This window comes from Pleurodeles waltl, chromosome 11 (assembly GCF_031143425.1).
Source record: "Pleurodeles waltl isolate 20211129_DDA chromosome 11, aPleWal1.hap1.20221129, whole genome shotgun sequence".
NCBI lineage: Eukaryota > Metazoa > Chordata > Amphibia > Caudata > Salamandridae > Pleurodeles > Pleurodeles waltl.
In genome coordinates, this window is record NC_090450.1 from 708,301,134 (window position 1) to 708,327,667 (window position 26,534).

A 26,534-nucleotide genomic window follows, 5' to 3' on the forward strand; every position below is an offset into this window, starting at 1 on the left:
TCCTATTGGATTGAGGAGTCTGACTCTAGTTGTAAGGTTGTGTGGTGGTTGTGTGATGAACTGATGCTAAGACTTCCATGTTTTCTTGTTGATGCACCAGGAACAAAGCCTAAATGAGAGCTGCAGCCGCCCTACCTGTAGAGCTCTCTACCGCAGTAGTCCAAAACAAATCCTCTTGAATGGCACACTAACTACGTAGAATTACACTATAAGTGCAAAGGAATAAGGAGACCACTGCTTCACCCACCTCATCATGTGGTATGTGCTCTTACTGACCGTGCACTATCATAGAAGGTGCCTGCTCTCTCATCTAGTTGAAAGGTAAGGAGGTTCCTTCTTCCGACCACCTGGCAAGGTAATCCATGCTTCTTCCTCATCTTGCCCTTGTCATCTTCTGCGTGCTTCACTGTGAACCATTTTGATTCCTTCTTTGAGATTCCATAGCCTACCATTTGCATCTCTGGCTGCACCTGCCTTCCAGGGCTAGTGAATTAAGTGCTCTTCTCACCCATGACATCTTTCCGGCCTAACTTCGGTCCACTTCATACTTAAGTGACTCTACTTCCTGCAAGGACCACATCTGTGATCACCAACATGCCGGAACATTGTGAAAGAGAGTACACTCCATAATTCTTGTGTCCGGTGGGCTTCTAGATGGGTCACTGCAATGTTGTACTTTGCTTGCCCTCTGGAGGAGACAATATATCTTGTTTGTTTACTTGACCCATTCATATTTTTAGCATTTACCTTGTACCATGTGTTCAACAGACGTTTTAATCATCTTCCAAGTAATCCATCACTCTATAAGAGGACTATATTTTGTCTAGAGGAACACTTTCTGCATACATCCATCACTTGGGTGGAGAACATTGAATAAACTCTGAAAGTTTTTCCTATCCCTTCCCCCAGAACTTAGGGCTCCAACCCCTCACTGAGCATAAGCCTCCACCAGGAGGCTGGGGTGGCAGAGACTACTAAGTGACCCAAGTGCCAACTCTCTGCTGCATGACTTACAGTGAACAGTGGTAGTTTGCTGTAGACATGGACAGTGAGTTTGAACTGTCCAAAAAAGAAGTGAGTGCTGGCAGGAAGCGGACAGTGAGTATGCACTTTTGAAGAAGAGTGAGTGTGCATGGATTGAAAAGCTATGGTCTCTATACAAACAGTGAATATGTACTGGCTGGAGGTGGACAGCGAATATGTACTGTCTAGAAGTAAAGTGTGTGTGTATGGAAGGACAATAAAAATCAATGTTCATTGTGCATACAGAGAGAATGTACACTGTCCAAACACGGAGAGAGAGTATCAGTGATTTAGAGAAGGAGAATGTGAATGTGCTTGCTGGAGGTAGAGAATTTACAGTTCCTAACTAGCGAGAGTTAATGTGCACTATCCCGCGATGAACAATAGGTGTGCCCCTACTAGAAGGGTATTGTGAGTACATCTTATCTACACATGGGAGTAGGAAGCCTAAGCCTGCTCCTCTCTTGTAAACACCCTCCCTCATTGCATTCCACTGATAAGAACGGTATTCCAAGGGAAACCCCAAATCACCTGGTAAAAATATCTAATCCTAAATACTGTTTTTTTTTTTTTAGATCTGTTTATTAATTTTCTCAAGTACTTTACAGTGTGTTAATCATGACATAAAGTTGTTGTGGCGATCCATCCTTCCTCCGGATCAACACTACTGTCTGCATGACATCTTAGCAGTTCTCTCGATAAGCATTCAACAATATTAGAAAGAAAGAATAAGGAAAGGTAAGTTAACAATAACAATAAAGCGCCATTTGAAGAAATTGTTGCGTGCCAGCGAAACAGTGCATCCATCATATTATATGTGGGGGGGGGGGGGTTGTGGGGGCCAGGGCCTTTAGGGGTGAGCGGGAGGGGGGAGGGGAAGTGAACGAGAATGGGGCGGAGCAGAGTGGAGTCAGGCTGCCTATCACTTAGGGACTCCCTTCCATGCAAGGAGATGATTTGTGTATATATATGCAATTGGAGTGGTGTGAACTCATGGAGGTCGAGGCATCTTTTTGGTCCAGTTGTTCTATAAGGGAGTCCCATATTTCCGCCCCCTTGATTATCATTCTGTTATCGCACATTTCACGTATTACTTGCGCTTCCGCCCTTGCCCATTGCAGTAGGTCTGATGTCCATCGGCGTATGTCTGATGCGTTGGGCGATTTCCATTGTATTGCTATTAACCGTTTAAATAGCACGAACGCGAGGTCGGCACACCAATGTTTTTGTCTGTCCTTTCCTCGCTGTGGGCGTATCGCCAATAAACAGGATTCCGGAGTTGGGAGTAAGGTCAGTCTCGACCATTCAGCTGTTTGCGTCGTTACCTCTTGCCACATGCGGTGTATTGGTGGGCACCCCCACGTCATATGTAAGAAATCAGCTTCTAGCGTCCCGCATCTCGGGCAGTCTGGAGCTGATTGCTGGAACATGCATTTTATTCTAGCTGGGGTGAGGTATGTCTGGTGTAGATAATTGAATTGAGTGTATCGGAAACAGGCGTTTCTCCACACCTCACGTGTAGTTGCAAGCGCCATGTTCCATGCTGGCGTGGGTACTGAGGATGACAGGGCCATTTCCCACCTGGTTTTCGCCTGTGATTGCATCACCTCTGGATAGTCTTGCAGTGCCTTATATATCCAGGAGATGTCCGATTGTGTGCCCGCGCCCATTAATAACTCATGAAGTGCAGTTGAAGTGCTGGGTTCATTATTACCGTTCCCCCATGGTTTTTTTCACTACCTGTTGCAGTGCCTTGTGTGTGAGGAATTCACCCCTTCCTAAGTCGTGTGTGTTTGCTAGCGTCTCATACTGTTGGAAGTGTCCCTCCTTGAATATTTCCCCAATAGTTTGCACGCCCTTGTCGACCCAGGTAGATAATTTAAACTGTCCTTTTATTTTATTTGCACCAGGTGTGGCAAGCAGCGGGATCATGGGTGAGTATGGTGTCGGCTGTCTTTTCATCATCACGTATCGTGCCACACCCATTCCGCCACTCCCATCAGAATGTTACTGTGGGGTGGTGGGTTTTCTTGGCCTATGAGCCACCGGGGTATATCTAGTTTACCCAGCTGAGTGTGCACCATTTGTCCCTCTGAACCATTTGGATTACGCATCCAGTCCATGATCCAGTGTATTTGTGCTGCTGCGTAATATAATTCAAGCTGTGGCACTCCTAGTTCCCCTTTTTCCAGTGGCATGTGAGTCTTAGCTAGGGCCACACGGCGGCGTCCTCCATTCCATATCAAATCCGTCAGTAGGCTGGACAGAGGCATAAAGAAACTTTTGGGGAGTTTCAGCGGTAAAGCCGACAAGTAGTACAGGATCCACGGTAGTATGATCATTTTAGCTATTGCTACTCTTCCTAAGGGTGAGAGTGGGAGTGAACACCAAAAAGCCATCGTGCCTCTTATGGATCTAATCGTCCGGTCTAAGTTCCCCTCTTTTGGGTCCAGTTCATCATGCTATATTTGCACTCCTAAATATTTGAAGGTGGTGTAGCACCATTGTAAGTTATGTGTAGGTGAGGTTTCTCTCTGAGGGTTCGGAATCTGTTGCAACAGGAACAGGCATGATTTGGGCCAGTTTACACAGTAGGCCTGATATGTCCCCAAATATATCTAGTAATAGTAGTAGATCCGGTAGGGATTCAGTTCAGTTGCGTAAATGTATTAATGCATCATCTGCATATAGGGAGACAATTTTGTGATCATTTCCGTCTCGAATACCCCAGCGTGGAGCCTCACACCGTAGCCGAGCCACAAGCGGCTCGATTGCCAATGCAAACAGGAGTGGTGATAATGGGCAACCCGGTCTGGTGCCTCTGCTGATCGAAAACCTCTTTGATATAATCCCACCTGTTTTGACTCTGGCCTTCGGGTCTGCATACTGTGTTGCTACCCATCGTATGAATGTATTTCCGAAACCCATGCATTTAAGAGCTTCCATCAGGTATGTCCAACCTAGTGTGTTGAATGCTTTTTCTACATCTAATGAGACCGCCGTTCGCGAGTGGTCTGATTCCGGGGTCTCAGCTATTAGTCTTAAGAGGCACCTGATATTAATATGGGTATTGCAACCAGGTATGAAACCCGATTGATCTGGGTGAATTAAAATCGGCATCAACGGGAGGAGACGGTTTGCCAACACCTTCCCCAGCAGTTTACAGTCAGAGTTCAGCAAAGATAAGGGACGGTAAGACCAGACATCCAGAGGGTCATGTCCTTTTTAGTGGAGGACTACGATGATTGCCTCCCGTTGTGATTCCGGGAGGTGGCCTTTCTCATATGCCTCCTGTAGCATTTCTAGATATGGCTTTACCGTCTGTGATAAGAAAGCCTGATAGTACTCCGCCGGGAGACCGTCTCCGCCGGGGGCCTTAAAATGGGCCATTTGCTTCAGGGCACTTTGGATCTCATCCATTTCTATAGGTTTTTCCAAATCTAGTAGTTGTGTTTCAGTCAAGCGGGTTATTTGAGATGTTTGGAGGAATTCTTTCAGATGTTCCTCCGACGGTGGGGGGCCCGCCTTATACAGGGTGGCATAGTATTGTTTAAAGGCCTCATTGATCTCCCTCTGCGTGTTAACTATGTTACCTGTATTTAACCGGATGGCGTTTATGGGGAGTGCTGTTGCTCACCTTTCACTAGCCATAATAATAATCTGCTGGATCGGTCCCCCTCGGCATGCAATCTTGCCGTGTAATGCCGACAGTCGAATTTCCGCAAGCGCGCATCAGTCTCTGTCCATTGCGCTTTTAATTCAGCCACTTCTTTCATGTCTCCCCCTCCTCTCTCCACCCTTCGCTCTGCCTCTCGCAATCTTCCTTCAACGCCTTGTAGTTCCGCAGTCAGCGTGCGTTTAACGCCACCACACGCCGACATACATAACCCACATATTACCACCTTGTGCCCGTCCCACTCAATTGCTCTAGATGTTGCCGTACTTGTGTTTAATTTGAAATATGATTCTATACCCTCTGCTAGTTCGGCCTGGAAAGGAGGGTCCCGTAATAGGGAGGGCTGCAGGTGCCAGATAGGGATACGTGTGACCGCTCTACCCCATCGTATTGTGGTGACCAGTGGGCTGTGATCTGATATTGTTTTAGCTTGGTATATTGCTTTATCTATGAGTTGAGTGAGTTCGCTGGAGCATAATAGCAGATCTATCCTAGTGTGGAGTTGGTGTACTGGGGAAAAGAAGGAATATTCCCTGTCTGTAGGGTGTAGGTTCCTCCAAACATCGTGGAGTCTCCTCTCTGTCAGCCAGATTTGCAGCGCCTGAGAAAGTCTTCTACTTTGAGCGCCCTCGAGTGGTGGGTGGGATTTGTCTATATTTACATCAGGAACGCAGTTGAAATCTCCCCCCCAAATGTTAGGTATCGACGGTTCCCATGACAAGGCTGCATAGGTGGATGACAAAAAATCTCCCTGCCTGGTGTTGGGTGCATAGATTCCTGTTATAGTCAATTGTTTCCCATATAATTCTCCCCATAAGTGAACATACCTGCCATCCTTGTCTATTTGTGTGCACTTAAGTGTATAGGGGACCCCCGGGGCTATCCACACCAGCACTCCTTTTGTGTATGTCGATACTTTAGTGCCATATATTGTTCCTGGACATTTCTTATCTACTCTGTTCAATTCGTCGTTTGCAAGGTGTGTCTCCTGGAGTATTGCTATATGTATTGCATGTCGCTTGAGGTAATTATATATTCTGCTGCATTTGGAGGTATTAGCCATCCCTCTTACATTCCAGGTGAGAATATTATATGTAGCCATGGTGTCGGGTTCGTTACACTTCGTGTTGCCCCTCCATTAGTCAAGATCCCTCCCCCGACCGAAGTCCCCCCTCCAGTCCCCCCTCCCCTGTACAGGGTGTATATGGCGCATGTAGGTAAAGGTGTAAAGGTGTAAGAAAACTTACAATAATCATAACATCAAGAAACTGTATAGCACAACCGGTGCCAACAAATGCATCTCTCCAGTCCATTCGGTAGCCCATATGGGCGTGAGGGCGTGGTCAATGAGAGTCCGAGCTGGCGATTGCTCATGGTCCACATAGATGATCGTGTCTTCCTGAGAGGCTCACCCGGTCAGTCACTTGTTCATGCCCTTCCATGTTCGGCCCCCCATTGTGTTAGTTAATCCAATTTCTTTTTCCGGATTCTGGGCCGGCTTCTTCGCAGCCAAGGGAGATGCAGTACATCCGGGTCGTTATCCTCGAGTCTCCCTCCCGGCGCCAGTCCATCAAGGCTATTTATGTCTCATATTGTTCATTTGTGTCCCTTTGGGTTCAGAGTTCCGATGTCTCCGTATCATTTCATCTCCCTTTTTTTTTTTTTTTCTTTCCTTTCATATGTCATCAGCCGTACGTGGTGTCAAGCCGGGACCGGTTGTGAGTGGCGACGAAGGAGGACTTAAGTGACCATGTGAAGAGTTTGAGTCTGTGTCCCCATTTTCATTCCTGGGTGATGCTGGCGTTGTCACGAACCTATTTGCTTCTTTCAGGGCTTGTGCGTCTGCTGCTTGTAGCTTCGAAGGGAGTGTTTTAAGTCTGATGTTTGTTTTTTTCTTTCGTCGAGGCCGCTGTTCCTGCCATTCTCTGTTTCCATCAGGCTCCTCCACTGGATCTGCCAGGCCCTTGGCGTGTAGCCATGTCCATGCATCTTCCGCCGATGGGAAGAAGAGAGTTCTGTCTCCGTCTATCACTCTTAGTCGAGCCGGAAACAAGAGAGAGTATGTGATGTTTTTGTCTCGGAGCACCTGCTTGACCTTGATGAAAGTTGCACGTCTTCGCTGAACTTCCACTGTATAATCCGGATATGCTGTTACCTCCGAGTTCTCTAGTCATATAGGGCCCTGTGTTCAGAAGCCCTGTATCACCAGGTCTCTATCCCTGTAATTTAGGAATCTCGCAATCAACGGTCTGGATGGAGTGTCCGGCCGGGGCGGACCTCCTGGGACCCGGTGTGCCCGTTCCACCACCAGCATCGCTGACACATTTTTGGTCAGCACTGTGTCCTTTAGTCAACGTTCCAGGAAGATTTCAGCGTTGAGGAGCTCCGATCGTTCCGGGATACCCAAGAACCTTACATTGTTCCTGCGTGAGCGGCCCTCAGCGTCCTCACCTGTAGTTGCGCCACCTCAGTTTCCATGCATCTGATTTGAGCTTTAATTTCGGTTATTTCTGGTTGAGTCAATTCTAGCGTCAGTTCAGCAGCATTGACTCTTTCTGTCAATTTGCGGTGATCTGCGTGGAGTATAGTAGCCTCTAGTACCACCGAGTCTATTTTTCCCTCCAATGAGGCTTTAGTATCTAGTATCGCCTGTAGCACCTTGTCAAACTGTGTTGAGTGAGTGGCTAAATTCTCGGACATCCTCAGTAGAGCGTCAGCTTGAGGTCTCGTTTCCCCCTTTGCGACAGGGGTCTCATGTTCTGCGCTGGTGTGTGTTCTCGGTGGCTTTGGTTTGACCATGGTCGTCTGTGGTGTATCCGTGTCCTCCATTAGGTGAGTCGTCGTCTGCCTGGGCTTGTTGTGTATCGAGGTTCGCCCCGGTCGTTCGTCGAGTCGCCGGGTTCCCTTTCAGGCGCTCCCGTCCCTGTTTGTTCCTGCTTGCCTGTCCCCTGCTCTCCTCTCGTCTCGTTGGGTGTCCTTATTCTTGCCTTGCTGGGGGCTGTTTTTCTCACCAGGTTTTTTTTTTTTTTAAAGTGTAGACTCTTTCATTCAGTTCGTCTTTTATTTGCCATCACTTCGCCTTTTTGTGCTGCCCAGAGATAACCTTTCTTGTTGTGGTGTTGTTGAGACTGCTGTTCCTTGACGTTGGATTTTGGCAGGGGTGCAGGAGCAGGTCAGGAGTGAGATCTAGATCTTCCTTCTTACTTGAGGGCACCCTTGATTACATTGCTTCTCTGTGGTTGTTCTTGATACATTTTCTGGTGTCTTTTGTCTGTTTATCAGCACTATATGTTTTCGTGGGAGGGAGGTGGGGGGGGCACCAGTGGGGAACTTCTTCTACCAGCTCTGTGGCCGCTCCTTTATTTCTCTGCACGGCCGAGACTAGCCGCTCACTGCTTTGAGCTCCCCTCAGCGCGGGGACACGAGGCTATTTTCTTGGCGCCGGTTCTTATCGGGGCTCGAATCTGCCCCCGTTACCACCCCTTTGTGTCTTTCTCGTTGCTGGGGGCCCAGCCCTAAGGGGCTCCGTTTCCTCTGTGCCGCCGGGTCCGACGCTCCTCAGCAGGGTGAGAGACTGCTCTGCTCCAGTCAATGCGCGAGCCCAGCGTAGGCTCAGCGCTCTTTATGCCGGACTCGTTGGCTCGCACTCCCCACAGCGCGGGGACACGAGTTTCGCCTCCCTGCCCTTCGGGTCGTGTCGGGGCTCGAGTCTGTTGTTGGGCGCCCAGCCTTCAGGGGGCCACGTTTTTTGCCGCACCACTGAATCCTCCACTCCGCCGTCTTCAGTGATCCTCGGTAGGGCGGGAGATCACCCTGTTCCTGCCAGTGCCCGAGCCCTCCGTGGGCTCCGCGCCTCTCCCTCCGGGCTCGTTGTTTCTCGTTCCCCGCAGCACGGCAGCACAAAGTTTATCTCCTGGCCCCTCGGGTCTTGTCGGGGCTCGGATCTGTCGCTGTTGCCGCTCCACTTCACTTTTCTAATGTTGGGCGCCCAATCCTTAGGGGCCCCGCTTGTTGCTGCACCGTCGGATCCTTCGCGTCACTGGTGGTCCTCAACAGGCCAAAAGACCACCCTGTTCCCGCTAGTACGTGAGCCCAGTGTAGGCCTAGCACCTCTCCTACCGGATCCGCTGTCTCGCGCTCTACACCGTGTGGGAACGCAGAGTTTACCCTCCGGCCACTTGGGTAGGGGCTTGACTCTGCCCCCGCTCCATGCGTTTTATTTCCGATTACTGGACGCCCAGTCCTCGGGGCCCCGCTGCGTTGCCGTGCCACCGGGCCCGGTGCTTCTCAGCGAGGAGCAAGGGCCGCCCCGTTTCAGTCCATGCGCGAGCCCGATGTGGGCAAAGCGCTCCTCTCGCCAGTCTCACCATGCATCAAGTTCGGCAACGGTGGTCGCCAGTCGCTCCCCCAGTCTCCGCAGCGCCAAGTCGACCTTTCCAGCGGTCTCAGGAGCACATTAATGAACGGATCTTTGGTGGGCCACGAGCGGAGCTCAGATTAAACGTCCGCTCCGGCCGCCATGTTGGCCACGCCCTCTCTAATCCTAAATACTGTTAACAAAAATATCCCCCCAATGGAGTTAGTTAGAGAAAATCCACATCAAATAAGATGATATTTTTGTAAACGAGATTCAGTTCACACTGTTTATGTTAGCTGATACCTTTGTATACAATATTATTACATCCTGCCCTCCAATGTCACCTGTCAGCTTTTTCTGTGGCGGTCCCATCTATGAAAATGTTGGATAGGTGCTGGGAGAAAACCCTTAGCGCAAACAGGAAATTTCCTAATTTTCTATACAAAAACTCCCACTTTGAGGCTTGCATTCACAAAATTAAAAATGCTAGTGTACTTGTTATTCTTTTTTTTTACAGGTGTGCCCCATTATATCAGCAGCACTTTCAGGAAAAATACTTGAAAAACTGCTGCAGAAATCTAAATAGGGCGGGTCAGCTGTATTGCCTCCACCACCCCAAGGGCCTGATGCATAGCCAAGTCCACCCTAATTGAGGGTTAAAGTGGGTACTATTAAATTATGGCCAGTGAATGTGTCCAGGAAGTGGACAGTTAATGTGACCTGACTGAACGTGGTGAGTGTGTGCCGACTTATTATGACCAGTATGTGTGCCGCATATCCCGTTGTTCCTAAGACACCCAGGTCTAAGCATACACATTCTCTATGGTTATAGTCAGGAAAGTATGCTTCTTTAGCTAGGCCTCCAGAATTTTGAGAATTTCCACTCACAACCACATTTTAAATCTGTCCTTGTTTTAGGTAGGTTATTGTGAGACCTTAGCCAAGGTTGCAAAAAATGCAACATTGCACAAAGAGAATTTTCTGATGCTATATTACACTTTAACCTAATAATCATTTATTGGCCCAATTAGCAATTGTTCAGGGGAATAGGTAATGACAATTGATATGAATCAGTACGGTACTTTTTCAGGCAATATGATGAAGATGTTTCAGGTTTAAACAATAAGTGTGGGGTCAATAGGAGATCATAGATTTGCAGAACCTAGGTAGGTCGAAACTAGTCTCAGATTGACTATGTTCCCATCTGGAGGGGATTGGGCCTACCGGGGCAGGTTGGACTGTGCTACTAGAGCAGGTTGAAGACTAGTGTTCGACTGGTTTCTCTCTACAGTAGCATAGTAGGTGAAAAACAATGAACTGGGATGTGGCCCTGACGGATAGCCAGTGACTAAGATTAATTCAAGCACCCCATTTATCTCTTTGTTCTTGATCCAGTAGATGACCTAAGTGTAACAGATATGCCTAGACATGGGTTCCATGCATACTGTGCAACAGGATTCAAGCTATATACACCTAAGTGACGAGTCCTATGTAGGTTGAAACCAGTCTGGGGTTGTTAGTTTTCCTGTCCTGAAGGGTCTTGGGGGCATATTTACAAGCAGCTTGCACCACTACTGCATTACTTTCTTTGATGCACCGACGGGCCAGGCTGCAGGCCCATATCTACAAGGCCATACAAAGCCACTTTGTGTGGCTTTTCATGGCCTTGTAGATATGGAGTAAGGCAACACAGCGCAAGTCGCTGTGTTGCCTTACTCTGCGTCAAAGAGGTGTTCTATGAGTGTTGCAATGGTTTTCCCATGCAACACCCATGGGTTTTAGCGCAGTCGCAGATTTACAAGGATTTGTACACCCGGGAATGTGTCAAAAGCCTACGCCTCCTCAGGGAGGTGTAACGAGGAAAAATACGTTTATTACTCCTCGTTTTTTTGCTCTTTCTTTGTGTGCTGCATTCTGCAGCACACATAGAAGGAGGAAACACCTCCATGGATTATGTGTGTGCAGGAAGGCATCGCATCCCTTTCTGCACAAAACGATCATTCCTATAATGCAGAAACCCTTGCACTACGGTGCACGGGTGCCTGCATTGGTGCAAGTCAGCCAATATTGCCCCAGCGAGCAAGTCAGCCAATATTGCCCCAGCGCACTGGAAGAGGACAGGAATGCGCTATATCTCAGAGATACAGTGCATTCCTTCCCTTTTCTCTTGACACAGGGCAGCACAGCAAGAAGCCTTGTGGTGCTGCCCTTCGCAAAAATACTGTAAATATGCCCATGGGTCTGGCAGTTAAGGGTGTAATGCTCCTATTGGCGTAGGATCATGACTGATTTGCACATGACCAGTCCCTATCTAGAGTGGCTTTGTGGGTGAAAAATAGAGGACTCGGTTGCAGTTATGTGCAGTTGCTATGGCTGAGATCTATTCGAGCATGGCATCCATCCCTTTGTTCTTGTTGCAGCCACCTGTATTTACACTGCAGTTACCATGGTCCCATTTTAAAATGGACTGCTTCCTTCTTCACACTTGTCTCCTGTGGACCTGCCCGCTTTCATGCATTGACAAGAGGCAAGTTCCAAAGTGGTTGGAGTCGTTCCTGGGCGACTGCCTTGAAGCAGTCAGTCTAGTTAGGAGACCATGGAAGCCCAAAACTAAATGACAGGCAAGAAGACAGCTCTATAATAGATAATGGGGCCCAGGGCCTGTTTTCTATTTAAATCTATACAAATAATCCCTGTTACTGTTGAGGCAGTGGTGGCCGACAAGTTGATAGTGATACCTCCTGCCTTTTTTTGTTGTTATTTCATTGAGGAATCTTGCTGTCCCCGAAACCCTGAAGTGTTGAATCTGGTCACGATAGCTGGGAAGAGTCGGAATCCTCTCATCTGCCTACAATGAGTTATTCTTATGTGTTGAAGGGGAGTTTTTTTTCTAAAGTGTCATCTGGCGTGGAAACACCGGACGATAAAATGACCGTGGTATCTGTTGTCAGATTCATCACACAATTCATTCAACATTCGTCCTCATTCACGTATCACTTGGCAAAACATCCAGAAATAGTCGTGATTGTGGAGCAGCTCTGAGTGCTCCGGTAACACTTGAGTTTCAAGCAGTTTTACAGAATGTGGTGTAGAATTTCGTCATATTTCAATGGAGAAAACTTTATTTTGTTCAATCTGTGCACAACTGAGTGGTATTCTTTAAGAACACGGACCATGGTATAGTTGTGTTTATTTTATTTTTTTACTTCAGGCTGGTGAATAAATATCGCACAGGTGCTTTTGGTTTGTAAAAAAAAAAAAAAAATCATCTGGTTGAGGTGCTTGAAGTGCAATATTGTAATACTTTATATCATGGCGAGCCACGTGGGGGGTGGTGGGGGTGGGGTGAGAAAGGGGGTTGTCTGCAGCAGTGTCTCTGGGGCGGTTGATGATTACTCCGAGTGTCGGCCGAATCGTATTTTCATGTTGCGCAACGGTCGGATTATCCGGGGTTGTTTCTTTCATGCTTGCTGTATGGTTGGATTATCTAGTTTATTTTCTCCAAATCTTGGACGAACCTGGATTATTTGACGGATTGTTCCATGATTTAGGAGGCTCTACACCTACCCTGAATGACCATGCTCCACCATTCTCCACAATTGCCGGCCCGGGTTGGTTGTGCACAGTTGGGTTCTGGGTTCTGGGGTTCTTTCACTTCCAGATCTTGAATTCGGAAATGGCCTGCTGTCGTTGCGGGTCAGTCAACAGCTCCACCTTGCTGGATCCCTGACCCGCCTGGGTACACAGGAAGTAGCCCTTATACAACACGGACTCAAAGCTGCTCATATCCTTTTCTAGGCCTTGCAAGAAGAGGAAACGTTTATCAGGATCGTCAGTCACTGTGGACGTCTGACGGAGAGTGTGGAGAGAAAGAGAGAGGAAGAGACTTAATTGCACACAATTTGCATGTCTGAGGCATATATAGTTCACAAGAAACATGAGTATATTAATTAACCTTATTACCAAATCTCTATTGTACTCACTTAACCTTAACTCCCATCTTCCACATCACTTCAGGAAGGTGTGAATTAGTTGTGAATGGGAGACAGAACCAAACATTTTGTGGGTCCCTGTTCGAAACACCTTTCAATTTATGATGCAATTTCAGCTCTTTCGTGCCCTCTTTGGCCACGTCACTGACAGTGCATAGGCACACTCCTCCAAATTCTAAATGTGTTTTCATCTAATTTTGGGGGATAGTGACGTGTTTTCATTATTGTAACACAGCAGCAGCTCCCCAATATTGTTGCAATAATCTCTGTTACACCCTTCTATTTCTCATACGTGAGGTCCCGTTTTGACTTAAAATAACTTTTGTATGGATACTGCATGAAACATAAATACATTTCCATGCAAAATGCCTGTAATTGACTCTCACACATCACCCACATTAAAATAAAGTTAAGGGAATCGGAACTTAAAACAATATGTTTAAGAATTGTTCAAGGTCATCAGAGCAGGTCTGCAAAACAGAGCTGGCTCTATTAGCCCTCCCGCCGGAAAGGCTGGGGGCCTGGCCAGAGCCCACTTTGCTCATGCCTTAAAACGCTTCTGACCGCGAGACTATTCACCAGAGAATGGCAATGAATTTTCAAACTCAGATTTCATTTTTCTGGGTTGAAATATTACAGTCCATGGATTGAGTAACCATTCTTCCCAAGTAGGTCTACTTCTATCTACTCCTTAACTGACAGATCCCGCTTTATGTGTGTGACTCCTTTTTACATGACTGCACTGATGTGACATATTCCAGACATCACTTAAATTTAAGATTTTATAGTCCGAGCATTCATATAGCATTTACATTTTTTTTCTCACATCTGGCGGTTGAAAACTGAATATTAATAATATCAACTTTATTTTTCTCTAGAAAGACACTTGTAATTATTGGCTCTTAGTAGGATCTATCTAAAAACAGAAGAGGTTGACAAATCATTTCATTTCGTTTTTTCTAACAATATATTTATTTAGAAATAGCCATCTGGATAATATTTTTGCTGATGGGTGTGTGTTGTAGTTATCTTTTTAGGGTCTAGTGCAAAATGCTCCATCCCTGGTGTAATCTCTCTGTGGGCTTTTAAACACACCCATGGTTGGTTCATTGGCTTGCCTTTTAAAATTAGCTTGATTTCATACATCATGCCTCTTCTCGTGTTTAGCCTGCCTCGAGCGCACCGGCCAACTACTGAAAACATACGAGGCTCCATGTTTTCCGTATGGTTTCTGCACTATTTTTCCATGACATCGACCCGGTTACATGGATAATTGCACTTTTGCGGTTACATGATAATTGCACTTTTGCGGTTACATGGATAATTGCACTTTTGCCAATAAATTTCACTGTGAGCGGACTTCTGTTACCTTTTGTGTGTTTGCTTTGCGCTTATGGTGGCGGTCGGCTTGCTTATGTGAAACTGTTTTACTTTTCAGTTTATGTGGCAAGAAAAGTCCGGTTAGGAGTTTACACAGCTAATAGATTTAACTCGAGTAAGCTCATGACCCATTGCACTGCAAATGCTTGTTTACCTGGCACTCAAATGTGCATGCTGCAATGGCCCTGTTTTATCCACCCTTCTTGGTAGGCAAACCTTCTAGTGTTTGTTATAAGCACACTTTATGACACTTGCCAACAGGGTCAGACTCTATCTTGTTCCTGGTTTCATATTACCCACAATCTAGTGAGTGAGCAGTCTAGCTTCTGTAGCTTTTTAAACCCAAATTATCTCTCATAAGCAGGTAAACTTATTTGTTAGTTTCTAAAGGCAGATGTTATGCCTTGGATATGCAACATCACAACAAGGTTGTCCACAACTCAGCTACAAGAGCAGTCTAGCCTTTTTAGGCTATGTACGCAGGACGTTTGGCTGTGTGTAATGTCACCCACCTCCATGGCCCCGCAGTGATGTCACCTGCTTCGTCCACACTACCGGAGCACTATTTAAAATCCTTTTATTGTTCCTCTGTCACCTCGGGGGCTTATGTGGACACTACTAGGTGACTCTGTCGGGTGCAGTATCAAACGGCAAGATGAGACTGTGATCCATCTTATAAAAATACACTTTCTGTTGCTGATAAAGGTTTAGGTGCTTCCCAACTTTTGTTTGGCCTACAGCTAATTTGCATCAAGTAGAATCCTCTCCACTTCATTCAGGTAACCTTGTAACAAGAAGCTTAGGGTACATTATACAGATCTTAATACGTGTAGGATGGACCATCTTTTGTGTGATGTACCCCTAGATGTTTGCTTTGACTGTTTTTGCTGGCTGTAGAACTCTGTGCACCTGACCCCTGCTAACCAGAGGTAAAGTGCTTGTGCTCCTCCTTTCAATATGATTAAATTGGTATACTTCTAAATGGAATATTTAACTTACATATAAGTCTTCAGTATAAAGTGAAAAAATTTACCCGAGGCCTGTACGTTAAATGTCACTAGTGGACTACAGCACCTATGGTCACATCCACTACCGTGACAATATGCAACAGGGCTTCAAGCCCATCAGTGTAAGCTGACTGTGGTTGTTTAAACACTGCAGTTCAACCAGCTAAATAAACCATTTTGACATGTCAAAAACTCCCTTTTAAATGTTAATAAGTCACCACTACCTAGGCCTTGTCACCCACAAGCCAGGTTTCATGGTACTTAAAAGTAGGACATGTAGAAATGTAATGTTAATGTGCCCTTTCAGTGGCTAGCACTCAAAAGCTATTTTTTCTGAGACAGGCCTAGCTATTCTATATAGAAAACAAGAGTACAGATTAAAACTAGTAATACTGTATTTCAGGAATGGGACACATTAGAAAAATATTTAAGGAACTATTTTGAATGGTTATTAAAAATCCAATTCAATGGCGAAGTCAGATTTTTAATAAATATTTAGGAAAAGTATTTTTAGGAAGTTACCTTTTCCCTGTCTGGTGTTCCTGGTGGCTAAATTTGCATTTGCTCCCTCACTTCTGCAAACTAGTAAGAAGCATTTGAGTAGGTGTGAAAAAGGTGGGTAATGCTTCACAGGAGCAAATAGTAGGCTGACCTGAATGAGCAGAGATGACTCATCTGAACCTGACATAATATGCAGGGTGGGGCTGTGGGCATCCCTTTTGACATTACAGTGCCAAATCATGCTTGAGTGTCAAATCCTGCTCTACCAGTATGTTGGGTTTTTCCACATAAAAGAGAGGCACACATGTAAGGAAGAGAAGCAGGATGCTAAAGCAATTTTTGTTTATCTACTCTCTAGTTGCTGAAGGACCTATTTTGTCCCATCAGACTTCTGTCTCTGGGTTTTTACATATAACACTTGGAGTGCACTTGAAAGGAAAGGAATAGAATGCCAAAACAATTCTTGTGTACACACGGTCTGGCTGCTTTGTTCAACCAGACATCTGTCTCTAGGTTTGCTGGGGGTACTATGGCTACTTCAAATTGGATTTTGGTGTTAGATGTGGAAGAACACTAGGATTATAATAGGAGACTCCTCACACACAAACCTCCAGCCATCAGAGCCCATGTATAATGTGGTTGAAGACTTCAGCCACCTTGTAAATGCCCAAAGTGAGTAGGAGTGGCCCCACAAACATTCTCCTCACACACAAACCTCCAGCCCTCAGAGCCCATGTATAATGTGGTTGAAGACTTCAGCCACCTAGTAAATGCCCAAAGTGAGTAGGAGTGGCCCCACAAACATTTACCCCATTGGTTAAGGCATGCCTAGGACTCATTCCCACCCACAAGCTTGTGCCAGGCATAAATGAGGCACCACCAGATATCCACTTCAGAAAACTCCTGGACCTGTAGAAGAATAGAATAGGACTGGGCCTGCTGTCTTTGACTTGGGAGGGGCCCTAAAGGATTGGGCCTGCCCCCTCTTGTATCCAGGACAAAGAAGTGGTTGGCAAGGGTCATAAGGTTGATGGCCTGTTCAAGTTAGAGGGTAACAACAAGCTACAAGAGGCTTTTCCTGAAACTACCCAGCTGATCAGTGGAAAATCAATAGAAAATGAACCTGGGCTGGATGCTGCCTGACACAGTATAAGTCTCTAAATGCCTCCCCTGGGGTTCTGGGGGCTTTAGCAGTGTACTCCTGTAGTGAATTGGAACGTAAAGGCCTGAAGCCAGGAGGTAAAATCAGTATGGAACTGGTTGGTGTATCTGACCCACGCCCCATTGCGGTCTGCATCAAATTGCGCCTAGGTTACGGTCTACCCCGAACATTGACTATCATTGGCAATTTATGCTTCTTGCCGCCATTACTACTTAAAACTTTAAAAGTTCATATCTCCAGTTCCCCTCTCATTGGATTTTTGTCATTTTTGTGTCATTTTGTTATGTCATTTTACTCTATTTTTCTAATTCAATTTGGGATTTTTATTTATTGCATTTCGACTTTTATAACTGTTTTGGCACAGCATATGTACTTTACACATTGCCTCAAACTAAACCTGTCTGCTCTGTGCAATAGGCACCAGGGTAATTTAGTGACTTTGAGGGTTCACCCTTACCAGGGTTGTCATTGTTCTTGAGGTGAGTAGTCATCCCCCGCCACAAATAATAATCAATTTTTTACATTAATGATCATGGTTCAGTATGTTCTATTAATCACTATGCCTGTTGTATTTACACAGTGTGATTTGGGATGAAACTGTTTTTAACACCTTCGGTGCCCAGGACGTAACGGTTACTACTTCGTTTGCAATGCTCGAGGTGCCGAGGATGCAACCGTTACATCCTGCTATGGGCCCTCGGGGGCGCAATGGCTTGGCAAAGGGAAATCGCTTTCCTTTCCACCCCCACCTCCACCACCCAAAAGCATTTCAATTGCGATCACGGGCTGGGGGTGGGCGAGGCATCAAAGGAAAGGAAATGCCTTTCCTTTCCTTTGATGTCTCTCTCTTTCGTGAAACAATCGGGCAGCAGAAATGCACACTAGACACCAGGGATTTTTTTTTTATTTATGTATAAGGGGAGTGGCCCCTTGGACAAGGGCCGCTCCCCAGGGGGACAATTTTTAATTAGGTCTTTTCTGCCCCCCTGGGGCAGATCAGCCTACTGTAATTAGGCCGGTCTGCCCCCTGGGGGGGCAGAAACCCCTAGACACCAGGGATCTTTTTTTATTTTCTTTTATTGTTTAAAGGAAGGGAACAACCCCTTAGGCGAAGGTCTCTCCCCTGGGGCGGGGGAAATCGTATGTTGGCCATTTCTGCTCCAGTTGGGGGCAGATTGGATTATTTTTATTAGGCCAATCTGCCCAAAAGGGGGGCAGAAACCACTAGACACCAGGGATTTTTTTTTAGGTCACTTTCACGCAAGGGGAGTGACTCCTTAGGCAAGGGTCACTCCCCTAGTGGGGGGGAGGCAAATTCATTTGAGGCCATTTCTGCGCCCCTTGGGGCACCAGGGATTTTTATATTTTTGCGACAATTTCATGCAAGGGGATCGACTCCTTTGGCAAAGGTCGCTCCCCAGCAGAGCAAATTTATTTTAAGCCATTTCTGTCCCCCTGGGGGTCAGATCGGCCTATTTTTCAAAAGGTCGATCTGCCCCCAAGGGGGGCAGAAACCACTAGGCACCAGGGATTTATTTTTTGCTCCAATCTCACACAAGGGGGGCGACCCGTTAGGCAAAGGTTGTTCCCCTGGGAGCAAATTTATTTTAGGCCTTTTCTTCCCCCCTTGGAGGCAGAAACCACTAAGGCACCAGGGATTGGAGTGTGTGTTTTTGTTTGGGGGGGAGCCCCCTTATTTGGGGGGCAGCCCCCTGGGCAAGGGTCGCTCCCCATGGGGGCACATTACTGTTGCCCATGGGGGCAGATCAGTCTATTTTTTCAAAAATAGGGGGTGGGGGTATGGCCTCCACCCCAAATTAATGGGGACAAAGTTGTTCTGCCCACCGGTGGCAGATGGGACAATTACCCCAGATACAGTCCCGGGGGGGGCAGAAAGCCTACTAGATGCCGGAAAAAAAAAAAAATTGTGGTGTGGTGGCTACCCATCAGTATGGGCATAGTTATGCCCCCACCCCAACTGAAGGAGGTAACAGTCTTTCAGCTCTCCCCCTGCACACTAAAACATCTTATCCTTTGGCAAGCAAGAGGACATTTGATTATTTTGGGTTTTGGTTTTACATTTGTGCTATGAGAACTTGTCTAACTCTCAAAATCGTCCGACTTGGAATGGTGAGGGTTGCACTTTTTGGACTTTGGGATGCTGCCATGTAGAAAAATCTACATGACCTAGACACATCGGAAAACTAAACATCTTGGTGAGTTCAGGGTGGTGTGCTTCACATGCACCCGCACCATTTTCTTACCCACAATGCCCTGCAAACCTCCAACTTTGCTGCAACTCACACATTTTCCCATATTTTAGTGATGGAACCTTCCGGAATCTGCAGGAATCCACAAAATTCCTACCACCCAGCACTGTCGATCTATACCGATAAAAATTCTGCCCCATTTGTCAGTCTAAAAACTTTTTTTTTCAAACTGCCCTTTTGAACCCGCTTTTGTTCCCTTCATTTTCAACATGTTTTTGGCTCTTCCCTGTCACAGGCATTTGGCCCACCTACCCAAGTGAGGTATCATTTTTACCGGGAGACTGAAGGGAACGTTGGGTGGTAGGAAGTTTGTGCTGGTGTAATGATCCCACACAGAAATGTGGGAAAAATTAGATTTTTAGCTAAATTTGAGGTTTCCTGAGGATTCTGGGAAAGAAAACACTGGGGGATCCACGCAAGTCATACCTCCCTTGACTCCCTAGGGTGTCTAGTTTATAGAAATGTGTAGGTTTGGTAGGATATCCTAGATGGCTGCTGAGCCCAGGACCAAAAATGCAGGTCCCCCCACAAAAACAGGTAGTTTTGTATTTGATCATTTTGATGTGTCCACATAGTTTTTGGGGCACTTCCTGTCGCTGGCCCTAGGCCTACCCACACAATTGAGGTACCATTTTTATCCGGAGACATAGGGGAATGCTGGGTGGAAGGGCATTTGTGGATCCTCTCAGATGCCAAAACTTTATGTCACCGAAATGTGAGGAAAAGGTGTATTTTTTGTACAAATTTTGAGGTTTGCAAAAGGATTCTGGGTAACAGAACCTGGTGAGAGCCCCACAAGTCACCCCATTCTGGATTCCCCTAGGTGTCTAGTTTTTAAAAAAATGCACAGGTTTGGTAGGTTTCCCTTGGTGCTGACTGAGCTAGAGGTCAAAATCCACAGCTAGGCACTTTATAAAAAAACAGGTTAGTTTTCTTTGGGAAAATGGGAAGTGTACACAGTGCGTTTTGGGGCATTTCCTGTTGCGGGCACTAGGCCTACCCACACAAGTGAGGTACTATTTTTATCGGGAGATGTGGGGGAATGCTAGGTGGAAGGAAATTTGTGGCTCATCTCAGATTCCAGAACATTCTGTCACCAAAATGTGAGGAAAAGTGTTGTTTTTTGCCAAATGTTAAGGTTTGCAAACGATTCTGGGTAACAGAACCTGGTAGTAGCCCCACAGGTCACCCTATCTTGGATTCCCCTAGGTGTCTACTTTTAAAAAATGCCCAGGTTTGGTAGGCTTCCCTAGGTGCCAGCTGAGCTATAGGCCAAAATCCACAGCTAGGCACTTTGCAAAAAACAGCTCAGTTTTCTTTGGGAAAATGTGATGTGTCCATGTTGTGTTTTGGGGCATTTCCTGTCGCGGGCACTAGGCCTAACCACACAAGTGAGGTACCATTTTTATCGGGAGACGTGGGGGAATGCTGGGTGGAAGGAAATGTGTGGCTCTTCTCAGATTCCAGAACTTTCTGTCACCGAAATGTGAGGAAAAAGTGTTTTTTTTGCCACATTTTGAGGTTTGCAAACGATTCTGGGTAACAGAACCTGGTGGGAGCCCCACAAGTCATCCCATCTTGGATTCCCCTAGGTGACTACTTTAAAAAAATGCCCGGGTTTGGTAGGTTTCCCTAGGTGCCAGCTGAGCTAGAGGCCAAAATCCACAGCTAGGCACTTTGTAAAAAATAGGTCAATTTTCTTTGGGAAAATGTGATGTGTCCACGTTGTGTTTTGGGGCATTTCCTGCTGCGGGCTCTAGGCCTTCCCACACAAGTGAGATACCATTTTTATCGGGTGACTTGGGGGAATGCTGGGTGGAAGGAAATTTGTGGCTCCTCTCAGATGCCAAAACTTTATGTCACCGAAATGTGAGGAAAAGGTGTCTTTTTTGCCAAATTTTGAGGTTTGAAAAAGGATTCTGGGTAACAGAACCTGGTGAGAGCCCCACAAGTCACCCCATTCTGGATTCCCCTAGGTGTCTAGTTTAAAAAAAAATGCACAGGTTTGGTAGGTTTCCCTTGGTGCTGGCTGAGCTAGAGGTCAAAATCCAGAGCTAGGCACTTTATAAAAAAACAGTTATGAGGGCCTAAGTGCGAACTGCCCCAAATAGCCAAAAAAAGGCCTGGTTAACAATTAAGTTATCTCACAAAGCACAATTATTTATACTGGTCAGATAATTAATTAATAAGGGAAGATTTTCTTCATAGGATTTTCTGCTAGCTGGAGTCTAGGCATGAGTTGTTTTACAGTCAAAACAGTTTAATGTAGAAGTGCAAATGTTACCAGATATTATACATACTGTGTTTTTGTTTTTCTACCAGGTCACCACTGGATGGGAGCAGCACTCAACCATTTTTTATAATATTAGTTATTGTGTACTTTTTTTTATTCAAGCACTCTTTTAATGCAACACTGTATTAAACTTCCCTTATAGAGAAATAGTGGGTAGTCCGGAAGAAAGCCTGTGACCCAGGACAGTGCTGTACATAGTATGAAAAATGTTGACTGATAAGGATAGAAAGGATATTCTCACAACTTTAATTTTCAGCTATTTATATAGTACAGCTATTCACCACTAGATAATTTAAGTTTTTCACATAGGGTGCAGTATCTCTTTAACTTTAGGGTATTAAGGTCAATACATCTTGGACTCAGTAACAGGGTGGAAAACAATTTTGCCTCTAAGAGTTCCTATATAGGAGTACAGCTCAATTTTATAACAACCCTATGAGGAGGCATGCCACTTCGGTGGGTGAGCCTCAAGCCCTATTAAAAAATTGGTCATTGTATACAGTGTGACCGACCACTTCGATTCTAGGTCATCAGGGCTATTATGCCAGACCCACCACTTCGACTCTAGATCATCAGGGCTATTATGCCTGACATGAATATAAGATTTGATATGTGTAAAATCGTTATTTTACTACCTCTCACTTCTTCTTTGTAGATCTTCCTCCGGTGCCATGTTTGCTGTTGTTGACAGGATGTTGTGTTTGCTCTCACCTCTCTTACAGCTTCTTCACAATCACTTTTTAGGGTTTAAAAGAGGCCAGGACAGGTGACAGTAGTCCCAGTGATCTATTCACTATTGTGATTCAGGTGCTGAGGCTGTTGTCAACTGTCCTGTCCTTCCTTCAACCACATTTTGTTTACGAGTCAAGGAGGACCAAGGAAGGAGCCAGAAGGTCTGGTGCCCTGTTGGCAGTTCTAAACATGGCTCCAGGGCTGTTGTCATTGGGAGCGCGCCTTCTTGGTTTCTAAAAGGGCACAGTCCAAGGAGTACTTGGGCAAATGACTTCCCCTGCAGGGTGTCTGCTGCTGCGAACAATGTCCACGAACCCTTGTCGGCTCTACTTGTCTACCATCACCATTATTTTATTCAGGCTGGAGATGGCCAATCTCAACTGACAGCCGTCTCAGTTCCCTATTTGTAACTGAAAACAGGACTGCACATCCGCTGAGATCATTCCCAGGCATCGATGGGTTGTGAAATGTCTCCAGAGAAGGACTATCGGAGTATCTGACACCTGCCCTGGTGCCCTGTTTGCTATTGCAACAAGGGTGCTGGTCATCGATCATCACCTTTTTCAAGGCAAGAAAGTGGTCACTGAATACTATAACATCTAATGTTGTCAATCATTACAATGCTTTGATTATTGGGTGTCCACTGTGCTCATTTTTAAGTTTGTCCTAGTGACAGCTTTTGCTGTCTTGCCATTCTCCTGTTTTCCCAAAACATTGTGATAAAAAAATGCATATTTATACTTCCAAGGGCTTTCGGTCTGACTTTTTCAACTATGGGTTTGGCGTGTGTCAGATACATTTTGCTTCTGCCCGCCATGCATAATGCTTTTGCAATGGGCCAACACACTTGGGGCAACTTTTCTAGCACCCGCCCCCCAACGTCACCATGAGTGCGCCGTATTTAAGATACGGCACACACTAGCTGTAGTTAAGGAACTAGGGTCAAAGTTTTTGACGGTAGTTCGGCGCTTTGCAGGATTAACATCAAAAACTTTGATGCTAATCCTGCAAAGCACATTGAGGCCTGTTTAAATAATGGTGTGCCGCCTTATAATGCCTGCTCTATGAAGGTATTAAAAATGCCTCAGAAAATGGAGCAAGGAAATCTTTTAGATTTTTTTGTGCCATTTTTTTCAGCACCTCTAACGGGGGAACGCCCCCTTGCATACATTATGCCTGGAATAGGCATGATGTGGGACAAGAGGTTGCAAAGTGGCGCACTGCACGCATTGTGTCACTTTGTGAATCTGGTGCAACGATTTTGGCCTGGTTGGGAAATATTAGCATAAAATAATGACGCTAATGTGGCGCAAGGAGGTGCTAGGCCCTCTTAAATCTGGCCTTGATCTTTTGGATGTCTTACACTGTGAGTGACTGCATTTTACCTCATCACATGAGCACGGCCTTATAAAAAAAAGTGCAACTCGTTGCCGGGGTGGTGAGCCTTGAGTGCTTGGCCACTCCTTTAGTGTTACTTTAAAAAAATATATTTTTACCATTTTTTTATTTTGCAAATGTTTCCACAAAAAAACGATAAAAATCTAGACCTACATAGCTTTGACAGTGACTGTAAAAAGGTAGAAATAATTGCGAGCATTACCTGAGGCATAGAACTGGCACATGTGCAAAAGACGTTCACTTTTTGGCTTATAATACAAACATGTCTGCAGAGAAATTCACTAAACCAGGAAAAGGCACCGAATGACAGAAATGGTTCTGTGAGGTAAAAATGTAGTAGCATTTCATTCAGCTAAGTAAAGTAACCTGAGTTGCGAGTCTCCTTTAACTTCTCACCCCCATGGCCCATCAGCACCTATTTTGGCGCGCTAAAAGGATGAATTTTGAAAGCCGCTCCCTCGCCCATAAAATGTCTACTGAAAGCAGCAGACCATCTAATTGCCCCTCTATTACCACGTATCTGCCCCCCTGGTCTATCTTATATGAGGTTTGAGTAAATGGCACTCTGCCCGCTATCCATATTAACACTCCTCTGGCGAAGGCTGAATATGTTGTGCCTGTTATCTGCCCGCACCATTTCCCACGAATCTCCTGCAAATCAGTCTCCAGAAGATGCGTTTCTTGTAGAATAGCGAAGTGTACCCTCTGGCGTCTGAGATGTGCGTATGCACGAGCTCTCTTACTTGGTGCACCCAGTCCTCTCACGTTCCAAGTGACTATTACATATTGGTGTGTGTTAAGATTTGCGTGTTGAGTCATGTAGCATTATATAGTGAACCCATATGAAACCCGATCCGGGTAGCAGCACCCGTTCGGACTATTACCACCCCCACAGGATTTAGGATTAGCGACCGCAGCAGTGAACCCTTTAATCTGAGTTGACCTATTACACACAACTTAACTATATCCCCCTCCACCCCCTATTACTTCCCTCTCACATCTACAAACATTTGTTAAACTACATAACACACTACTACTTAAGGAAACCTGTATCCATGTGAATACCTGTGGGAGAGTTATTTTGGCAACCGGGTGTGGCTCTTATACGGAGCTCACATCCTTCCACAGACATGGTCTGGGTGTATGTCTGGGCGCTCCCGGAGTGTTGGCCCCTCCCCGGGCTTGCATGTGCCTTAACATTAGTCAATGTTCACAATAACAAGGAGTAGATTGTTCAAAAGATACTTGTAGGTAGCAGCAGCGTGTTCCGGGTAAGTTCTAGGAACAATCCCACTACCTTCCCACGGCTTGTCACGCGGTTCGGATGAATATGTGATCTAGCTGCTTGTGTTCACAGTTCATCCACAGATCTAGGGGTAAGCTTCGGGCCCTTGAGCCCTTCTATTAACGTGGAGTCCGAGTTAGCCGAGTCAGAGTTGGCCAATGGGGCCACCAGGAGTGCCTCGAATGAGTTTTGTGTATGTATGTCGTGGAGTTTCATTCAGGTTCTTAACACCCTGTAGGCGCTACTTTGCACCGTGAGCCCCGCTGAAGGACTGCACTCGAGCACCTCACCAGGATACAGCTCGGACTGCTTGCCCATAAACCGGTTTTGGCTCAAGAATAGCTCCCGGAATCTGTCTGTTTTATACTCTCTCCCAGCACTTGTATGAGCAAACTAGGAGGATAAGAAATAAAGACGGGGAGGAGAGATGGGTTGATTGGTTAAAAATAAGAGCTAATGCCCGAAAAAACTACCTATAATGGAATTTCCTTTTAACGTCATGGCTATTTAACCATGTTGTAGCAGTTTACGCAATTTTATTTTCAATAGAACATTTACAAGCCTAATTTAACAAAAACTAATTTCACTAAACGTGTTTTGTCTAGCTGGCATTTAAACATCTCTGTTTTCAGGGAGAGGCAAGCTACTGCAGCAGGGCGCAGCTCAGCAGCAGGGGAAGTGCAAGGAGAGCAGGATTTCCTTCATAAACTTGGATTCACAACTGTCAAGGCGCTATATCAGTGTTTTACACCTAGCGTTGGTGGACATAGCCCCTTCTTTTTGTTCGTACAGGAGTGTAGTGCGGCATGAGAAAGGCTGTCACTCTTTCAGCCTGGCAGGCACTTGTCATGCTTTGGACAAGGTAGCAGGGAGGATCCCGGTGTCCGTAGTGATAGGCCACCTCTGGGTTGTATATATCTGTATGTATGGTTGAGATGGCAAATGCTTGGCCAACTATATGGTTTGGAGTCATGTTGTGCGCATGACAGTGCCAGAGTGTGTGTTATGTCTGAGGCTGTGTTAGAGTTGAGTGATATTAGAGGGCTGGCTCATGACAACCTTTCAGGCATATCCCAGCTGGACTGGGTATGAGTGGTAGGTTGGGTTCTCAACTTGTCCAGCATCTTCAACCATTAGTACGACACCGAAGCTGCTTCTTGGTATGCATTCTAAGGTTACTCATAGAAATGCAAATTGCTTATTGTCTTTTGGATGTTGTAGGAGTGTGCTCGACATGTGCACCTATCCAGCTTATGAAGATTATTTATGCTACGGAAATGCTAGAAAAAAGCTTAGCACAGTTTTGAACCATGCCGCATGATACAGAGCAATGGAGGTACTCTTTGTGAGAAAGCCGAAAATTAAAACTCTTTTTTCATTTTTACCCCCTCGTGCCACCATTTTAAAACCAATTTAACAACTTCTTCCCAGCATCATGCCCCTACACAAAATAAAAAG

General features: G+C 45.8%; 1 protein-coding gene across 2 annotated transcripts in view; it reads right to left on the bottom strand.

Annotated features, from left to right (window-relative positions):
• LOC138266025 (uncharacterized) overlaps positions 1-26,534 on the bottom strand; it is a 341,072-nt gene that overhangs the window by 274,723 nt on the left and 39,815 nt on the right. The window contains exon 7 of one of the 2 annotated variants that reach the window (XM_069214334.1): positions 12,237-12,905. The exons of the other annotated variant lie outside the window; for it this stretch is intronic. Coding sequence (XP_069070435.1) covers positions 12,708-12,905 — 198 coding nt within the window. The 3' untranslated portion in view covers positions 12,237-12,707. Of the gene's footprint in view, positions 1-12,236; positions 12,906-26,534 lie in introns of those variants that run through there. 2 annotated transcript variants of the gene reach the window in all.